A 17,499-nucleotide genomic window follows, 5' to 3' on the forward strand; every position below is an offset into this window, starting at 1 on the left:
AAAAGGAAGCCCACTCGCTAGAGAGATATAGTATGTGAGAGTTTATAGAGTTACCTGCGAAGGAGGCTAGAGTTCTGTGACATCTTGAAAGGTAACCCTGCCTGTGTACGTATGCGAGAACGACAGTGGCCTTGCGATGATAGAGACCTTTAATAACAGCTTGGACAATTATTTTATCTCATTGTAAGGTCTCCACAGTTCTCGCTTCGATGCGTACAGGCACGGTTCTATGGCACAGGAAACTGTGAAGGAGACTATATTCACGTGCTTGGCGAAGACGCGCGTCTAGGGTTTTCGTTCTCGAATCGATATGCCATCGGTAGAGCAACGAATTCTCTCGTTAAAAGAAATGAATTTAAAATATTTAGCAATGTGTTAAAAACCCTTCTTTTGTTTTTTTCCTTCCTTTTTTCCTTTCTTTTTATTTCTTTTTTTGTCTGCAAGGAAAGTTTTAAACAACATTTCACAATTACAAAATTTACAGTGAAACATATAAACATTATACGATTTCATCTAACTTTACGCGATATTTTTTGATTGACTACTAATAAATATAGTACAAAAGATGATAAAAATACTCATATAAAAGAGCTATCAAAATGGTACTCGAATCGCCTGTTCATTTCAGGATTGTTGTGTAGTTTTCGTTTTTTTACGTATAGTATCCTCTAACACCACCTTGACATTATCAAATCAGCTCGAGGGCTTCGTTAGATATTATTCGAAAAACGATGAATGAATCTGCAATCAAGTGTGTTTTTTTTCCTAGGAGGAATCTTGTCTTGATGAACGTCTGCTTCGGATCAGGAAAGGACGGCTGAAATAAGGCTTAGATTTGGTCCCATCGATGAACTTGATAACCACGACGATACGGAAGCGATTCCTTTTTTCAGCATCGACCGTTGAAAGCTTGTAGACCGGCATGCCTTGCGGAGAGAGATACACGGAATCCAGGTCGACGGATAGGTATTGCTGTGAAAAGATATATAGACCTCATGAGTACATCAAGTAAAACACAGCAGCAACATAGCTAAACGACCTGTTAAGTGACCAAAGAGGTTGATTGCATTAATTTATGCCTCTATTAAGCTCTATTCAGTGGCCTGTTTTCAAAGTCACAAAGAGGATGATTGCACTAATTTATCGGCCTCTATTAAGCGATCAACCTGTATTCAGTGGCCAGATGCCAAAGTCCCAAAGATGGCGATTACCTAATTCATACCTCTTTTAAACTGCCAACCTCTATCTATTGACCAGTTTTCAAATTCACAAAGAAGGTTTTTACACTAATTTATACCTTTATTCCGAGCGGCCAACCTCTGTCTGTCGCTAAATAGAATTCTTATTAGCCTTATTCAAAATATAAATGTAAAGAATTACTAACACTACCTTATTCAAAACCAAGTCTCCCATCCTCGGCTCCAGTTCTACTCGTCCAGTATTGTCCCCAAGCAACGCGGCCGCTTCTGGAACTCTTTCAACAAAAATTTGAATCCCTTCAATCTGGGCATCAAAGGTCACAACCATCCTCACTCTAGCATCTACTAATCTTTGCTTGGACTCGCGACCCACTCTGCTTTGGACTTTTTGATAGACTTGGTGTAAATTTAGGAATTGGACTCTGGAACCAGTGGGTCGTGGATTGGTGGGGGAATGATCGGGTTTGTTTTCAGTGGTGCTTGTTAGAGTAAGCGATGAACAGCTGGAAGAAACTGTTTTTCTATCTTCAACTGAAATTCAACAGTAATAGATGAATATTAGGGATCAATTAATGGAGGAGAATATGAATGGATGGGGACAGCTCGATGTATGGATGAGTGGGATGAGATGGGATGGAGGGATGGAGGGATGGATGGATGGGATGGGATGGGATGGATGGATGAATGGATGGGATGGATGGATGGATGGATGGATGGATGGATGGATGGATGCCGATAAGAAGATGCATGAATATATCATGAATGGATGGGATGGCATGAATGAGATGAATGGATAGATGAATGAGAAAGTGGATGGATATAACATAGATGGATGCTGCATGGGATGTGATGGACGGATAGATGGATTGGAGGGCATGGATGAGATAGATAAATAGATGAGAAAATGGATGGGTATATCATGGATGGATGGGATGATATGGGATAAACAGTGCATTGATGGAAGGACAATAGAAACTTACACCTGAGGACCGATCAATTTTCTTAAAAAAATTACCAGAAAAAGAAGCATGCAATCAGGCATAACGCTTGAAGAGGAAAAAAAATCTTCCACGTTGGTATGTCGTACAACGTGACACATGCGGTAACGCAACACAAGACTAAGCTATTACGTACAGGAAAATCTTAAATACTTAAGAAAATTTTAAGAAAGACAATCATTTGTGTTTCCTGCACTAGTTTGACATCTTCTCGAGTTTTCCGCAAACGACCAAAAGAAGCAAGTTCCAAGGAAATGAACGTATGCACTATGAGAAATTTGTGCGTGAGGTTTAACAGGAACACTGTATACATTCTATCAGTCAAATGAAACTAGTGGTCTATCATCAATGCTGCGTTCTGATTGGGTTAGCTACTAGTAGGCTATGAAGATATACCCTACCGGCAGCGAAAAGTGCCGGCTTTGAAAGCCAAAAAATAATATGTAACTTTAATTCAAAACTTATTTGCATCTATTTATTTGACCGACTAGTTGGATTTGACTAAAACAATCTTGCCCTATGCGGAGAAAGTATCATCCTTGATATTTAAAATATTGTATGAGTATGTAAGTATATGTGTTATATTTTAAGCTCTGAGATTTAGATTTACTTTTTCTTCTTGCTCAGCTTATCTTGTTTTTAAAAGCTTATTTTCTAATTTGATTATAACATTTTTTATTTATTTACCGTTTGGAAAAAGTCTAAGAAAGAATGCCTTTTTTAGTATTTTATTTTGTTATGATTATTTTTTACGGACAATAAACTGAAATAATTAAAGAGTTAACTTCATGAGACTGCCCACGCTAAGAAAACTCGGTAATTCATAATTTATCACAGGGTTAATCTTACTAACCTTTTATAAATGCTACACAGTGTGAGTAAAGCTTTGTAACTGTTTCAAACTCTTGCTGTTTCCAAACAAGCTTACGCATTTCCATGGCTGTTATACTCGACTAAACTTGCTTCTCAAAGATAAAACTAAAATAGATTGTTGTTTCTGTACTGATGTCTTACCGCGAGTACTTATGATCGAACGAGACATGTGAACGCTTAGCGTGTTAGGACAAGACCGGAAGTTAAACGGTCTTTATACTAGCGTTGTTAAATGGGCTAGGTCAGTGATTGAATCATTTCCTGTTGACTGACCGCATTTCACGGCTCTTGACTGTAAACGTGCCGTCCATTAGTGTTGTCGATAAGTCCGAATAAGTCAGATAATGTTAAAGGGCCACTTGGACGAAAATCGCTCCAAAATTAAAACTCTTTCATTCGAGCTGGAACTTTGCTGAAATAATCTAGGATACATTAAGAACCACCCACTGGAATATCTTTCTGATATTCGAAAGGAAAGGGCCAAAATTTTACGATTTATTTTCGTCCGCCATTAATTTCTTTGAATCACAGAATTCGACTCAAGAAGACTGGCACGAGTACTTATGACGTCATTTACTCAACCCAAACCAAAACATTGGTGGGTAATGTATGTGCCATGTTCGTAAAACTCGGTTTATTTGGTTTATTCAGAAAATATATAATGTTTCATTCGGTTTCCTAACTACTATATGACCAAACAATGTCTAGGCGCTGAAATTTTTCAGTTTCAATAATACTGACGATCATAATTCGAAAATTTCAATACATCTCGGCAAGCCAAGAATCACAACAAAGTAGGACGCATGGACGAGATTCTAGCGGTTCCATCGCGCGAAGTGACTGAGATATTCGGGATTCGAATCATTTTAAGGATAACAATTTTTCAAGGTATATTTACATACAAGGGCAAAGAACAACCCCACAATTTGGGTCCGCGAGACATCCGACACAATGAAAGAAAAACCTACGAGCTGAGTGACAGACGCCGCTGTCGCGCGAGTAATAAATAAGAAACCTTTGACATGTTCTATTACAAAGATGATATTAGATAATCGTATGTTTGTACCTATTCAATGCATAATAAACATTTTGAAGCAAATAATGACCGTTCTGTAGTAAATCAGCTAGGAGAATTACGAGATCACATTCTAAATTATTCGGCACATAGATCTAAGTATATTGTCACAAATCTTTATATCACAACGCAGAATTCAAAAGGCAATCGGTTGTTTTCATAACATCAATCACTATTAGATTACATTGAAACTTCAAATTTAAGATCTTTATATCATGGACAGTAGGTAGCAAATACAAATAATGAAATGAACGTAAGGAATTTTTATGAAAACCTCTTCCTAAGCATTGCTTCTTCTTCTAGTTCGGCTTCATCTTCATACATTATAATTTATGGTTCTAACTCTTCAGGATTGACAAAGCGAGCGTCCAAAGGAGTTTCCATCATATTTGAAGAGGTATCAAAGGTTTAAAAAAAGTCTGTTTAGAGATTCTTTTCACGATAACGCGTTTAAAACATCAAATAAACTTCAGGTAATTTAACAAGAAATGTATAGTCAAAACGACGCTAACATGACAGTGTTGAGTAAATGACGTCACAGCGTAAAACTGCTGTACATAATGACTCGTTGGCCGTGACACAAAGAAATTAATGGCGGACGAAAATAAATCGTAAAATTTTGGCCCTTCCCTTTCGAATATTAGAAAGATATTTCAGTGAGAGGTTCTTAATGTGTTCAAGATTATTTCAGCAAAGTTCCAGCTCGAATGAAAGAGTTTTAATTTTGGAACAATTTTCGTCCAAGTGGCCCTTTAAGACTTCGGCCGGACATCGCGAAATGCGGAATCAAAGGACTTTGTTTGGAATAGCGTACGTCAGGTTACTTTGTTTGTAGAAAGGAAAAAGTCAAAAGAGCAAAGAAAGAAAGAAAGAAAGAAAAGAAAGAAAGAAAGAAAGAAAGAAAGAAGAACAAGAAAGAGAAGACGAAGCAGAGAGCAAAAAAAAAAGAAAGAAAGAAAGAAAGAAAAGGAAAAAAAGAAAGAAAAAAAAAGAAAAAGAAAGAAAAGAAAAAAAAAAAAAAAAAGAAAAGAAAAGAAAAGAGAAAAAGAAAAGAAAAAAAGAAAAAGAAAAAGAAAAAAAGAAAACGACTTTAGGTCAAAAATTACAAAGCAAAACAAGAAAATGTAAATAAGAAGAGAATCCGAAGAAATATTTCCCCTTGAAAGCCCAATTTACTACAAAATCTAATTTATCAGGGGGGAAACATTTAGCTAATTGGCTTGTAATAATATAAAACTTCACAGAAACGACCTTGAAAACTTTTAATTAAATACAGTATGTTTTTTAATACCCATTGTGTTAGTTTAAGCACGATTTAGTGTTTTCTTACATAGGGGTCTATGAATAACTATTGCTTCCGGTCACAGTTAGTCTCCAAAGTCTTCCTCATATCAGCAGATTGTCCTAATAAAAATACGAATAGACTCAAAAATGAACGCTAGGCAAACCCATGCTAAAGATTTTGCGTACAAAAAAATAATATAAATAACGAAAAAATTAATTTTGCAGAATTTAATGTATATTTTTAGTCAGATAATTGCATTTATTGAAGCACTTTTGTCTAAAACGTGTCTTAGCTAGTTCCATTGAGAAAGAGGTCGCGAGGTCAAGTTGAAATTTCTTTGTCATTCGAGAGAAATATTTAAAACAAAAAGCAGACTATCACGTCTAGTATTTCTTTTAAGAATCTTTCAAGAAAAATACAATTAAATCAGCGGAGAAAGCAAATGACGTTGACGTCCTTTACAAGAAAATATTCCTGAATAAGGGTTAAAGGGATTGCGCCCATTCTTTATCAAACAGCTATCTTCTTATGAACCCTTTTCTTGTGAACAGCTTTTTTGCTACGAAATAAAAATCAGATTAAAAAACTATTGACTTGTATCGATATCAATTTGTAAAGTAGTTCAGTTTTAGAATTTCAAGAGATTATATATGAATCCTGACTAAAGATTGAATATCTGTATGTAAAATATTGTAATGTGTTTACTTGTATCTTGTCTCTGGCCGAGCTTGTTTGGATTTCGTATCTGTCCTCGGACTGTGTTAAGCCGTTAAATAAATAAAAATTAAAAATATTTTCAAAAGTCATTTAATATATATATATATATATATATATATTTCTTTAATCCGGTTGGTTTGATTGTCTTAGTCGCGGGGGACACGGAAAACAAACGGCCCAGCAGAGGTCATTGCCAACGAGACGTTATCCGAGAGAAGTACGATGTTCGCAATTGGTTTATATGCATATCCAAAACTGGCAATATCGTGACAAAAATACGTGAATATGAACTACGACATATTCAAAGTTCAGTGAAGAAGAAAAATAATTGTACTGTGTATCTTAATGAGGGTGTGTAACATGACCGGAACTAGGTTTTGTAGTGTTCAAAGGTCATACCCTGAATTAGGAAGGAAGTAAATTCTTGGGCATTTTAGATCTGCAGGAGAGTTGACATTTGATTCGTCGGACGAAAAAATGATGAAATAAAACTCCTTGGTGGAAAATTGTAATGTGTTTGCATTTATGAAAATAAAAAGATTTAAAAGACAGCCATCTATGCTACTATTACTAAATACACAGTGGAATGTGCTGAAAAAGGATAAATGTACGGAAAAAGCGGATGTCGACGGTCCAGAAGGATAGGAAAAATGTATTATGACATTTTGAAAAGAATAAATGTTCGACTGCCTTGAGTTTACTGAGTAAGCAATGTCACGACAGGCAGCCCAATGTTCCTGCGTATGGTTTATAAGGGAATATATGGGAGTTATGATGAAGATATGACAATAAAATGTTTCACTCAACAATTTGCTTCAAAACTTTCTGCAGTCGTTGCTTGTACCTTGTTCGGTCTTCTGGAAAAGTTTTCGGCGCCTTTTGAGGCCGTTTTGTGTTTTTCTTCTATTTCATTTCAACGGAGAGAGCAATGAAGGAAGAAAAATTCCAAAAGCAAGATTGAAAATTAAAAATTTAAAGGCCACAATATCACTCTGCACTTTTAGACCTCTTAGCATGTCTTGATCCTTCCCATAAACAAGTCATTCATTGAACAGATGACAAATTTTACAAGCATTAAGAAAATACTCACAAGTTCCTTTGAAATAATTCTCCAGGATAAAAGCTTCAAAAGTGACTTCTTTTGCATCCCAGGAGCCCATGTTTCTTTAAACAATTTGGAATCCAAGTTTGGCGCAGGCTGTTGGTTGTTTGGCATCAAATAACCCTTAATTGCTTGATTTGGCAAGAGGATCTCCGGGCTGGTCGGCTTGATTGGTCATACGCGACTTGCAGAAATGCAATACTTATCCATTAGTATTATTAGTAACACTGCTAATTGTAACACTAATTGTAACACTACTAATTGTAACACTACTATAAACAATGAAGTTTTGATTCAAGGTCTAGCTGGGGAGGCTATTTCGACACGTCTGGAGGGAGGAGAGTTTGAAATTTAAAACTCTTTCTCACTAGGAACGAACAATCCAGGGCAAATCTTAAGTCTCTCTCACAGAATTTTGGTACAAAATTGTATTGAGAGGTTGTACTATTTTTTCATAGGATGGGCGAGTCAAAGCTCGTTTTTCGCGAATCACAGACAAGGAAGTAAATGCAAAGCACGCCGCTTGGAAAAGTGCCCTAGTAATGATGGCTTCCTGGGAGCAGGGCAGGAAATCCTTGCGACGTGTCCGGACAGAAGAGGAAATGTAACAACGGATTTGATTTTGTCTTTCAGCACTGGCGGCTGGACTAGAAAAACAGGCGTTTTATCTCTCTTAGATGTTGTTTTTTATTACATTATAACAGCGCGTGATTTTCATCTTGTAGTTTGAAATTTGCAGACAGCACAGCTTAATGAAAAAAAGATTTCAAAGATTGTTGAAAGTCTTTGCGCTGTAGAAGATGCATGATATCATTATCATATCTTCATTAAGCATAGAATCCTATCGTTGGTCAAGATTATTGGCTTAAATTAATTCGTCTTAAGTTGGTGAAATGTTTTCCCATTTCAGACCACGTGTAATTTCAAGAGTACCATTTCTTTGTTTAACGGATAAGACACAAGGATATATGGATACAACTCAAACAAAGAATCCTATTCTCAAGGGAGTGACACGTGGTCTGAAATGAGGAAACATTGCACCAAGGCAAATTAGGTCTGTTGCACGAAGTAGCCATCCCATAGCCTTAAGATTGGAATAGTTTAACCCGATTCTTAGCCCCAGCTCTTGTGAATGTGTGCACTGATATTTAACCCTCCCATACCTTAAACACGGGCTATTCTACCTTTGCCATGTGCTCCAATTGTCATAACCCTCCTATGAATCCCTATAGCTAAGCATTGAATGTTCTACTCAAGGTTTTACCATCCACATTATAGTCTACCCATGACCAGTTCAGAATAAGTTGTTTAAGTTGTATCCACATTCATGTGTCTTCTCATGTGCAATTGTTAAACAAAGAAATGATACTCTAGGGAATGACACGTGAACTGAAATGGAAAAACAATCTGTCCGTGGTAAAAATATTTGTTTAGATGTCGTTCCGTACATGCTTGTTTGATTTCTCTGCTGAGTATAAAGATTTAAAAAGAATGGTAACAACGAAAAATGTGACCTTCATTGTCGGATCGGATATTGAACTCTTCGTTAAAGTAAGAAAGGTAAAAAGAGATTTCCTTACCGGAATCGGTATTGGGGGATCCAAAATAAAAGCTTGGAGTATAAAATACTTTTCTTATTACGAGGAGCGCAAAAAATGCAAGACATAGCCAAACAATTTCTTCTCACTACTTCCGCCATTAGTATGAGTGGCGAGGAAGAAATAAGGAAACATCAAAACGACGGTATCCTCAGTCAAAGTAGCAGTGTACCTTAGTATTGTTTTCCTTTATTTCAGACCACATGTCATTCCCTAAAGTATTATTTCTTTGTTTAACAGTTGTGCGCGCATGAAAAGACACATGGATTTAGATAGAACTCAGAAAGAGAATCCCATTCTCAAGGAAAATGACACATATTAGGCAGATTAAGATCCCCGTTTTTACTTCCCGCAAACGGCAAACGTGACCACGTTTTCATCGTTTCCCTACATTTCACTTTACCTTTTGCAAACCTTCTCGACAAAGACAAGTATTCTTTTGTTTATCTACTACTTGGAGATTTTTGCGATTCCTTTTCACTAATTTTAAAGAATGTTTTAATGGTGAACTGACGTTTCACGTTTGTCTGCGTAAAATGGGGAAAATATTACGTCCAAGATGAAAAGGCCTATCGTGTTACAGCTTAGAACATATGAGCAGCTTGCCTCACCCATTTTCCTGGCTCAAAAACTAATGACACTCACGCGCCCTTCACAAACCTGTACTAAAAGATGGCTTCAATGTATGCTATTTCCAGATTAGGAAGAGAAAAAGATTAAAACATTAAAAGAATCTGAAGTGCGGCGGATGTATTCCAAAAGAGCTCTTGAGCTTGGTTGTAATTGTCATTCTCTTGAGAATGAGATTCTTTGTTCGAGTTGTCTCAATACTCATGTGTCTTCTCATGCAAAACCGTTAAACAAAGAAATGATTCTCTAGGGAATAACCCGCAATCTGCATTAAGCATTAGGTCCAAGCTAAAGTGGAGATCAGTCTATCGAAGTCAAAGGGTAGTTTTTTGAAATTCACAGCACTTTCGATTGTGAGAGATCTTCGAATAGAATGTTTTGGGGGTATCCTCAATTATTATTACATCGAAGGAATTTGGATTGTTATATTCCAGTTTGAAAGTAGAGGATATATAGTTCTTATAGTTTAAAGCACTTTTAGTTGTAGAAAATCCCCAAATAATGATTTTCTGTAATCAGATAACTCTTGCATAATGCATATTTCTGATTAGAACCTAATATTTCACATATAATTATTTTGAAATTTACTCTTAAGAATTCGAAATTATTCAGCTTTGCATTTAGTCCATGAGATCTATATCTGTTCTACAAGACCTGATATAAAGGAGTATTTTGGACAGATATACCTGTACGAGTAAACCAGAGTAGCTTTACAGACTCATTATGTGAGATATATATGTAGAACAAATGAATGTTTAAAAGAGCATGAAGAAATTAAATCTTTATATCTTTTTTATTTCTTTTTTGACCTTGCAAGATCAATGAAATTATCTTTATATTAGTCATCTCACAATTTTAAATACCACAATTTTAGTTTTAAGACAAAATTTAACAATTATAGAATATATTTCCCCTTAAATATATATTGGCATGTGTTTTTAGAATCAATTTTAGGAGAATTACATAAACACTATAAACTTGTTATGAATAGGACACATATAGTAATACCTTGCTTTATGTATTTAAAACTAGCTTCTTTAAATAAATTGTCGATTTTATTTTAAAAACTGAATGAGTTTTAAGATTTTGTAACGATAAAGTACAGAAAATATCAAAACCACAACCTACTTCAAAGGAAACTCAGTCTAAAATGTCATTGGACAAGTTGAAACTTTGCTTCATGATGGTTTCAAGAACTAGATTTGCTGAGAATAAGCTTTTCATATGTTAAATGGAATTGCTTAAAAACAAAGTATATCTACTCAAAATCATATAGAGAATAAATGAGTATGTGTAAAGGAAAGTGTCGATCTTTTTTTGACAGTTATAATTCAATGATAAACAAACAAGTCAAAGCGTGAATTGAAGAACAACAACTTCAGGAACTTGTTATATACTTACGAAACAAAACTCTACTATTAGAGTAAATATTTAAGAAAATCCTAGAGTCAAAAGGTCTGTGAAGAAGTTTTCTTTGTTTCAAAAAAAAAAAAAAAAAAAAAAAAAAATGGAATCTTATTTTTAAAATGTAGTGTAGAATTCCAAGAAAATAGAATATCCCCTTTCTTGGAATTATTAAATAACCATGATATTGATATATAAATAATACAAATACAAAGATACTTACCATTTTTATTTTTATCTTTGTTGGAAGACATCATTTAATGAGTTCCACTTGCAATTTTCGTGAAGAATTTTCAGTTGCTCTTGACCGGTTTTCAGACCAAAATTTATTCCCATAGAATTAAAAATTCCAGTTTGAAATTCCAAAATTTATTTTTAATAGTTTTTATGTAGCAAGAATACATTTACCATTCATGCATGAAGCATGGCTTTGGAAGTACAATTTTCAAAAAAAATATAGTTAAATAAATCTTGGCATACTTTTAGGACTTCCTCCCCTGACTTCAAAATGACTTCCGTTGGAAACTCGTAGAAACTATTTGTTTCTTTAATTAAGTGAATGAACCAATCAGAATCCAGTATGTATCAGAGTTTAAGAGTGTTACATTGCTTTTAGCATGGCAGGAAGATATGGTTGGATTTCCCCAGCAACTCTGAACTGAAACCGCTTCGATATAGAATTATATGAATATTACTTGTACTAATAAAAATGAAAAATGAATAAAATAAAATAAATAAATGAATAAATTCTCCAGCTTCAACTTGAGTCACCGTCGATTAAGCTTAGCTTATGTGTGGATTAAAAATTTCATTTAAATATTCGTTTATTAAGGTTGATTAACATACTGTTCGATATAGATTTGTGCATGTGTTGCAGGGGGAGGGGTAAGTAAGTCATTTAATTTATGGGTAAAATATCAAAGAATTTCCCCCACGTATTCAAGTTTGAGTGTCAAAAACTCTTTAATTTGGGCCTAATATTTCCCCATTACAAAACACGTGTGCTTCCCTAGAGTATCCTAGTTTGTTTAACAGTTGCACAGAAGATGCATCTTGAATATGGATACAACTTAAACAAAGAATCTTATTCTCAAGAGAATGACAGCTGATCTGAATACGAAAATATTTCGCCAAAGGTAAATGGGTCTATTCACAAAATAATAATATTTTAATATTTTAAGATAACAAAAGCAGTTAATTATGAAAAAAAAATTAAACAAAAAAAGATCAGTAGATTAGCGTGAGGCCCCGTCCGCACTATGCCGGATAAATTTGAATCCGAATTTTTATTTATTCGGTTAGGCCTTCCGTCCACACTAGCAGGGCGAACCCAGAACAATTCTTCACCGAAAAAGATTTTTTTCGAATACGGTCTCCAGAGTGGAACAATTTGAAAACGCCGGCTAGCCGTATTAGTGTGGACGGAGAACATTTCGTATCCTAATTTTTTCGAATACGATGACCTCATGATTGTCATGGGAACATTGCGGGAAGGCTAAAAATTCACCAGATTTAAAAGAAAACTATGATACCAGTTGATAATATACTTATTCAGAGGTAAAGACTTAATTTTCTTAGATAGAATGTTATGCTTAACTGTGGACACGAAACATTTTATCTGTTTTCATGTGTGGACGGAAAACTTTTTTTTCAGTTTCAGTGTGAAAGTTGCGGATTCAAATTTATCCGGCATAGTGTGGACGGGGCCTGATTGTCGAAGTAGAAACGAACTTTCTAGTTTCCTCGCGAAAATAGTAAGATCATAGATGCTAATCAACTGAACAAAAGAAAGTTTGCAGGTTATTCTTGTGGTCACTAGTTATTGAAGCCATAATGCAAATAAATATAAATCTGATATCTAAGCTAAGTTTGTTATTTTTGTAGCAAGGTGAGCCCCTGACCCAGACTGTTGACTCGTTTATCAATTTACATTTTATTTGAATCATAGAATTCAAAACAACTTTGTTATAAGCGCTTTCTAGAGATCGTAAACATATTACATACTTGTTTAAATACTTTTGCCTGAAAAATTACAAAGATGAGACCGACAAGGATTATGGGTAAATACATTATACATATGTCAACCGCTTGATAACTGTTGATGGACTTGCACATCTTTCACCAGTTACAGTCTCACCTCTTCTGAGCATCCTCAAGCTGCAGTTTGTATCAAAAAAACTTTACTTGATTAATATGAAAAATTCCTCAGTGATCTGAGCTTCTAGGTTTTTGGTGACTAACTTTATCGAAACAGGTATAGCGATACTGACTCGGTATATCATTTGCTGTTTGCGGCCGTACAGCTTATACAGGGTCTATGTTGTGAAATGTTCGTTCAAATCACTACTCTAGATATATGGCTTAATTTGAATAATAGAAGATAATATCCATTCATGTTGTGCGGTTTATCATCGGTTAATACTCATTTTTACAGCTCCGTTCAGTGACCACGAATAATAGTTCCAATTCGAGGTCTGATCGAGTTGCCGCGATTAACAAAACTTTATTTTATCATGCGCGGCAACCCAATCTCGACTTGCGCGAACTATTATTCGCGTGGGGCTGAGGCGGATAGAGAAGGGGAGAATGTCCCTCCCCTCCCCTCCCCTACCTTGCAAGGTATTTTGGTACCTAAGTTCTGAAGAGGTTGCCATAATTTTTTCGAATGGCCTTCACGGCACATAAATGACGTTCTCTCGTCAAAAAACACCAAAAGCAATATTCAGCATGGTATACATGATTAAAGAATGAAAACGCAGGAGGATCCAGGTACCTCTCCCCTCCATGCCAGTGAATGACGTATTTCGCGAAGCTCCACGGAATGGATTAAGTCCTAAAGTCAGTATCTCCGAAAAGGACGAATTCCAGTAATGAATGTAACTATCTGATTCAGGGTTTGCTATACAACGTGTTTGTGTATACAAATAGTCACTACAGTCTGTTACTCAGAATAGAGAGCATTCCAAGGAGCCTACGAGGAAGGAAGGGGTGCTTCTGGCAACGACCAGTCGCTAACCAGGACCATTGTCTTGGCCTTGTCTAAATTGAATACGCCCTTGAGGGCCAGATAGTGTACTTAACTTCAGGCACTCAAATGGATACGCCCTCGATGGGAGATCAGGGGGGAAAATTTTCGGTACCAACTACTTTGACCAATAAAATGGGGTCCCTAGTCCAGGCCACATTTGAGCATGTCAAACGGACTCACTCTTGTTGTCAGCGATAGTTGTTCAAGAACTGAATAGCTTCTACGTCTTTCTTATAGACAGCTGAAGAAAAACCAAATGTAGCTTCTGACTGCGAATACCCATTACTTGAACAGGAAGGTTTTCTAAACAAACAAATGTTCAACGATTTTCTAGCAGTCCTGAAATCTTGCTTCAGGAAGGTATAAAGAATAGGATTGAATATCCCAGTGCTCAGTCTAAGGAAGAGTAGAATTACATTGGCCCATAACGGGTACGATGGTGGCCCATTGTCCGAGAGATCTTCCTGTAGAGATAAAAGAAAGTAGTTGAACCATCCAGTGATGTACAGAACGATCATAGCAGCGTATATGAGAAGAGCACGTCTTTCTTTCCATTCATGTTTGAGCTTTGATTCTTCGCTAATGTACCTAATGCTACGCTTGATCTTGTTTATTTGCCTTCTCAAGACGCAAAAGATGTGCGTGTAAGCCAAAGCCATGAGAATTAAAGGTGTAAAAACAAGCAACCCTAAGACAATGAGGTCATAAATTATCGTTATTCTGTGTTTGAGGTCCTCATTCTCAGACCTGATCCACAACAGCTGGACAAGTGAAACAGCGAGCGAAAAAACCCACAACATGAACAAGATACGAAGGGACGCGACATTACTAAGAGATGAGTTTGACTTCGACTTGGAAAAGACGATGGTGTAGTAACGCTCCATTGTGATGACGAGAAGATGAAGAATAGTTGATATGGCCAAGAATCGGTTTCCCAAATCCATAGCAAGGCAAACATCATAGTTATATCTGGGATAATTACAGGTTATTATTAAGGGTATTACATATAGTCCGGTTAGCATGTCCGAAAGAGCTAGACTTCCGAGGCAGAAATTGGTGACAGTGCGTAGAAGACGGTTTCGAAAGATGAGAAAGATGACCAGTGCGTTGATAACCACTACGAGAATTCCTTCCAGCACGAGAAACACCATAACTATTGCTAAATTGAATTCTGGAGGAGGAAAACTAGAATTGTTACTTGAAATATTCATAGTATCTTTGCAAAAGTATTTCAAAATTGAACGATGACACACTGAGATGCGGTGATGTTCTAGGCAAGTGACGTCTCTTTCGTTGCTTGAGCTTCTTTGATCTAAAGCACACTTTGGCGTTTTCCTTTATTTGTGTTGAAATTAAATATATGGAAATATATATAGCCCGAAGGTGTTATTCATCAGTTGAATATGGCACTGTCTTCAAGTTAGTAGTCAAATCTTCAGCGATCTGCACTTAGCTGATAAGAATGACCAAAATTATGTCGACCGGTGGCACAACCGTATAATACAACCAAAATGGCAATAATTATCGCACTGAAATTAAATAATAAACAAATAAATACTAGTTAATAAGCATAAATAATAAAATATGTTAAACGACTCTCTCATCGTGTCATTTTACCTGCCTTTTGAGTCTTCTATTAATTAATTATTTATTTATTTATTTATTTTTATTGCTTATACTTAAATATTCATGGATTTTAAAAAAGGTTGTTTAAAATGAATACGTTGACGTCGGAACAATGACAGACGTGAGTTTAAAATGCTAATTTCCTTTCTAGAAAAAAAGTTAAAAAACACTATTAACCCATTTTCAAGATATACTTTGCCGGTTGTCGTGTAAAACAATTAGAGAGCTTAAGATTCTCGTTTACGGCAAACGTGAAACGTCAGTTGACCATTAAAAAAATTCTTTAGAATTGGGGAAAATGAACACGCAAAAATCTCCAAGTAGTAGATAAACAAAAGAATATACTTGTCTTTATCGAGAAGGTTTGCAAAAGGTAAAGTAAAATGTAGGGAAACGATGAAAACATGGTCACGTTTGCCGTTTGCGGGAAGGAAAAACGGGGATCTTAATCTGCCTAATATCAGTACAGGGCTACATGTGACACTAAAGAAATACGTTTGCGCATGCGTGCCTTTCACCTTTTCTAAGAATTTTGAAGAGTTTTAATAGTGAGAAAATAAATGTTTGTTTTCTCAGAGCATACAAAGAATTTCGCGAATATACTTTTGTGTGTTGGTGAAGACAAGCATTTGCACCAAGTTTTGGATCCATTTGTCAGGCATTTTTGAAAGTTAAACATTTTTACAATAAATAAACTTTTCTCCAGTCACGAATCACTAAGCATTAATCACGTATCCTCATATTAAAAACTTTGTGAGTGAAAAGCAATGCATATTTCGAAAGCGTAAAATTAGCAGCAGGAAATGTTTACCACCCACCATATAAACTGATAACATGCGACTTTATATAAAGATAAAACATCGACTTCTTCAGTCCAACCCTTATGAAGATACCACATGTCGAAATAAAATATGGCATAAATAAGACTGAGTCGGTCATGAATATTCTGAGCTCCAGCTTTGAAATTTATGGGTCTATTATGCAAATATTTTCCGCATTCTATTCACTTCAGTCACGTTTCTTTATTAAACTTTTAGGGAAGTTTGGTAAAGTGTTTTGAAAATAAATAAGATGGATATGTCAGCGAAAGGAGATTGCATGGATAAACATATTAACTATGCTTGGAGCATGATGGATAGATGGAATGGATAATGTATTATAGAGAAAATGTTTGCGGATGTCGTTTGAATTTGTTTTAGAGCGAATTAAAAATATTGCCTTGATTGAATTTACGCTTTGACTTTTGTATCTTTATTTCTGAAGGAAGTTTGAATATGAACTTAATTGGCGTGTTTTTATAATAGCACGAAGACGTCTCTAGCTAACTTATATACAGACTACGCGTGAGTCTGAGATGGATAGATGGAGGGAGAGAGGGAGGGAGGGAGGGAGGGAGGGAGGGAGGGATGGAAGGAAGGAGGGATGGATGAATGGATGAATGGATGGATGGATGGATGGATGGATGGATGGATGGTTGGATGGATGGATGGATGGATGGATGGATGGATGGATGGATGGATGGATGGATGGATGGATGGATGGATGGATGGATGGATGGATGGATGGATGGATGGATGGATGGATGGATGGATGGATGGATGGATGGATGGATGGATGGATGGATGGATGGATGGCAGCGATCAAAAACGTGCATTCTAGATGGTCTCGAAGTTGACGAATTGTCAGTTCACCTCCGAAGGACAATCCACTTCCTCGTTTTATTAAAAAACAAAGTTTGTTCCAAGCACGAAAATGTAAATATTTTCTTTCTATAGCGCTAAAGAATCCTTTTCGTTTGGTAAATACTGAATACTGCTTAATGAATTGAATTAGTCATCGCCGTAAATAACGCGAGTCGAGAGTATTAGAAGCCAAAACCAGGCTAAACCAAACATCAAGGGCGGATCCTGGGGAGTGTTGCAGGTGGTCCGAACCTTTCTTCCTTACGACTCGTTTTTTTCTCT

The 17,499-nt window shown here is 36.0% G+C and overlaps 2 protein-coding genes across 7 annotated transcripts in view; both read right to left on the reverse strand.

The window, feature by feature from the left end:
* Positions 1 to 390: 390 nt before the first annotated feature.
* On the reverse strand, positions 391 to 11,251 carry LOC116290330 (uncharacterized). Of its 3 annotated transcripts, none has more exons than XM_031697346.2 (3): positions 7,238 to 7,719; positions 1,390 to 1,730; positions 391 to 972 (listed from the first exon to the last, which is right to left on the reverse strand). In XM_031697346.2, the coding sequence occupies exons 1-3, from the start codon at positions 7,305 to 7,307 to the stop codon at positions 766 to 768; spliced, it is 618 nt and encodes a 205-aa protein (XP_031553206.1). In that variant the 5' UTR covers positions 7,308 to 7,719; the 3' UTR covers positions 391 to 765. The 3 variants fall into 3 exon arrangements, with proteins under 3 accessions (XP_031553206.1, XP_031553212.1, XP_031553198.2); XM_031697352.2 differs by lacking the exon at positions 7,238 to 7,719 and adding an exon at positions 11,105 to 11,251 and having other exon boundaries at positions 392 to 972; XM_031697338.2 differs by lacking the exon at positions 7,238 to 7,719 and adding an exon at positions 3,051 to 3,283 and having other exon boundaries at positions 394 to 972.
* A 777-nt stretch (positions 11,252 to 12,028) lies between these two features.
* The window catches only part of LOC116290290 (histamine H2 receptor-like), a 32,739-nt gene continuing 27,268 nt past the window's right edge, over positions 12,029 to 17,499 (reverse strand). For all 4 annotated transcript variants that reach the window (XM_089032607.1, XM_089032609.1, XM_089032608.1 and 1 more), the window contains one exon: positions 12,029 to 15,438. In XM_089032607.1, the coding sequence (XP_088888733.1) occupies positions 14,098 to 15,120 (1,023 nt within the window). In that variant the 5' untranslated portion in view covers positions 15,121 to 15,438 and the 3' untranslated portion in view covers positions 12,029 to 14,097. The remainder of the gene's footprint in view (positions 15,439 to 17,499) is intronic.

This window comes from Actinia tenebrosa, unplaced genomic scaffold, assembly GCF_029948245.1.
Source record: "Actinia tenebrosa isolate PJP-AT-01 unplaced genomic scaffold, QUT_ActTen_1.0 PGA_scaffold1__47_contigs__length_23844297, whole genome shotgun sequence".
Taxonomy (NCBI): Eukaryota; Metazoa; Cnidaria; class Anthozoa; order Actiniaria; family Actiniidae; genus Actinia; species Actinia tenebrosa.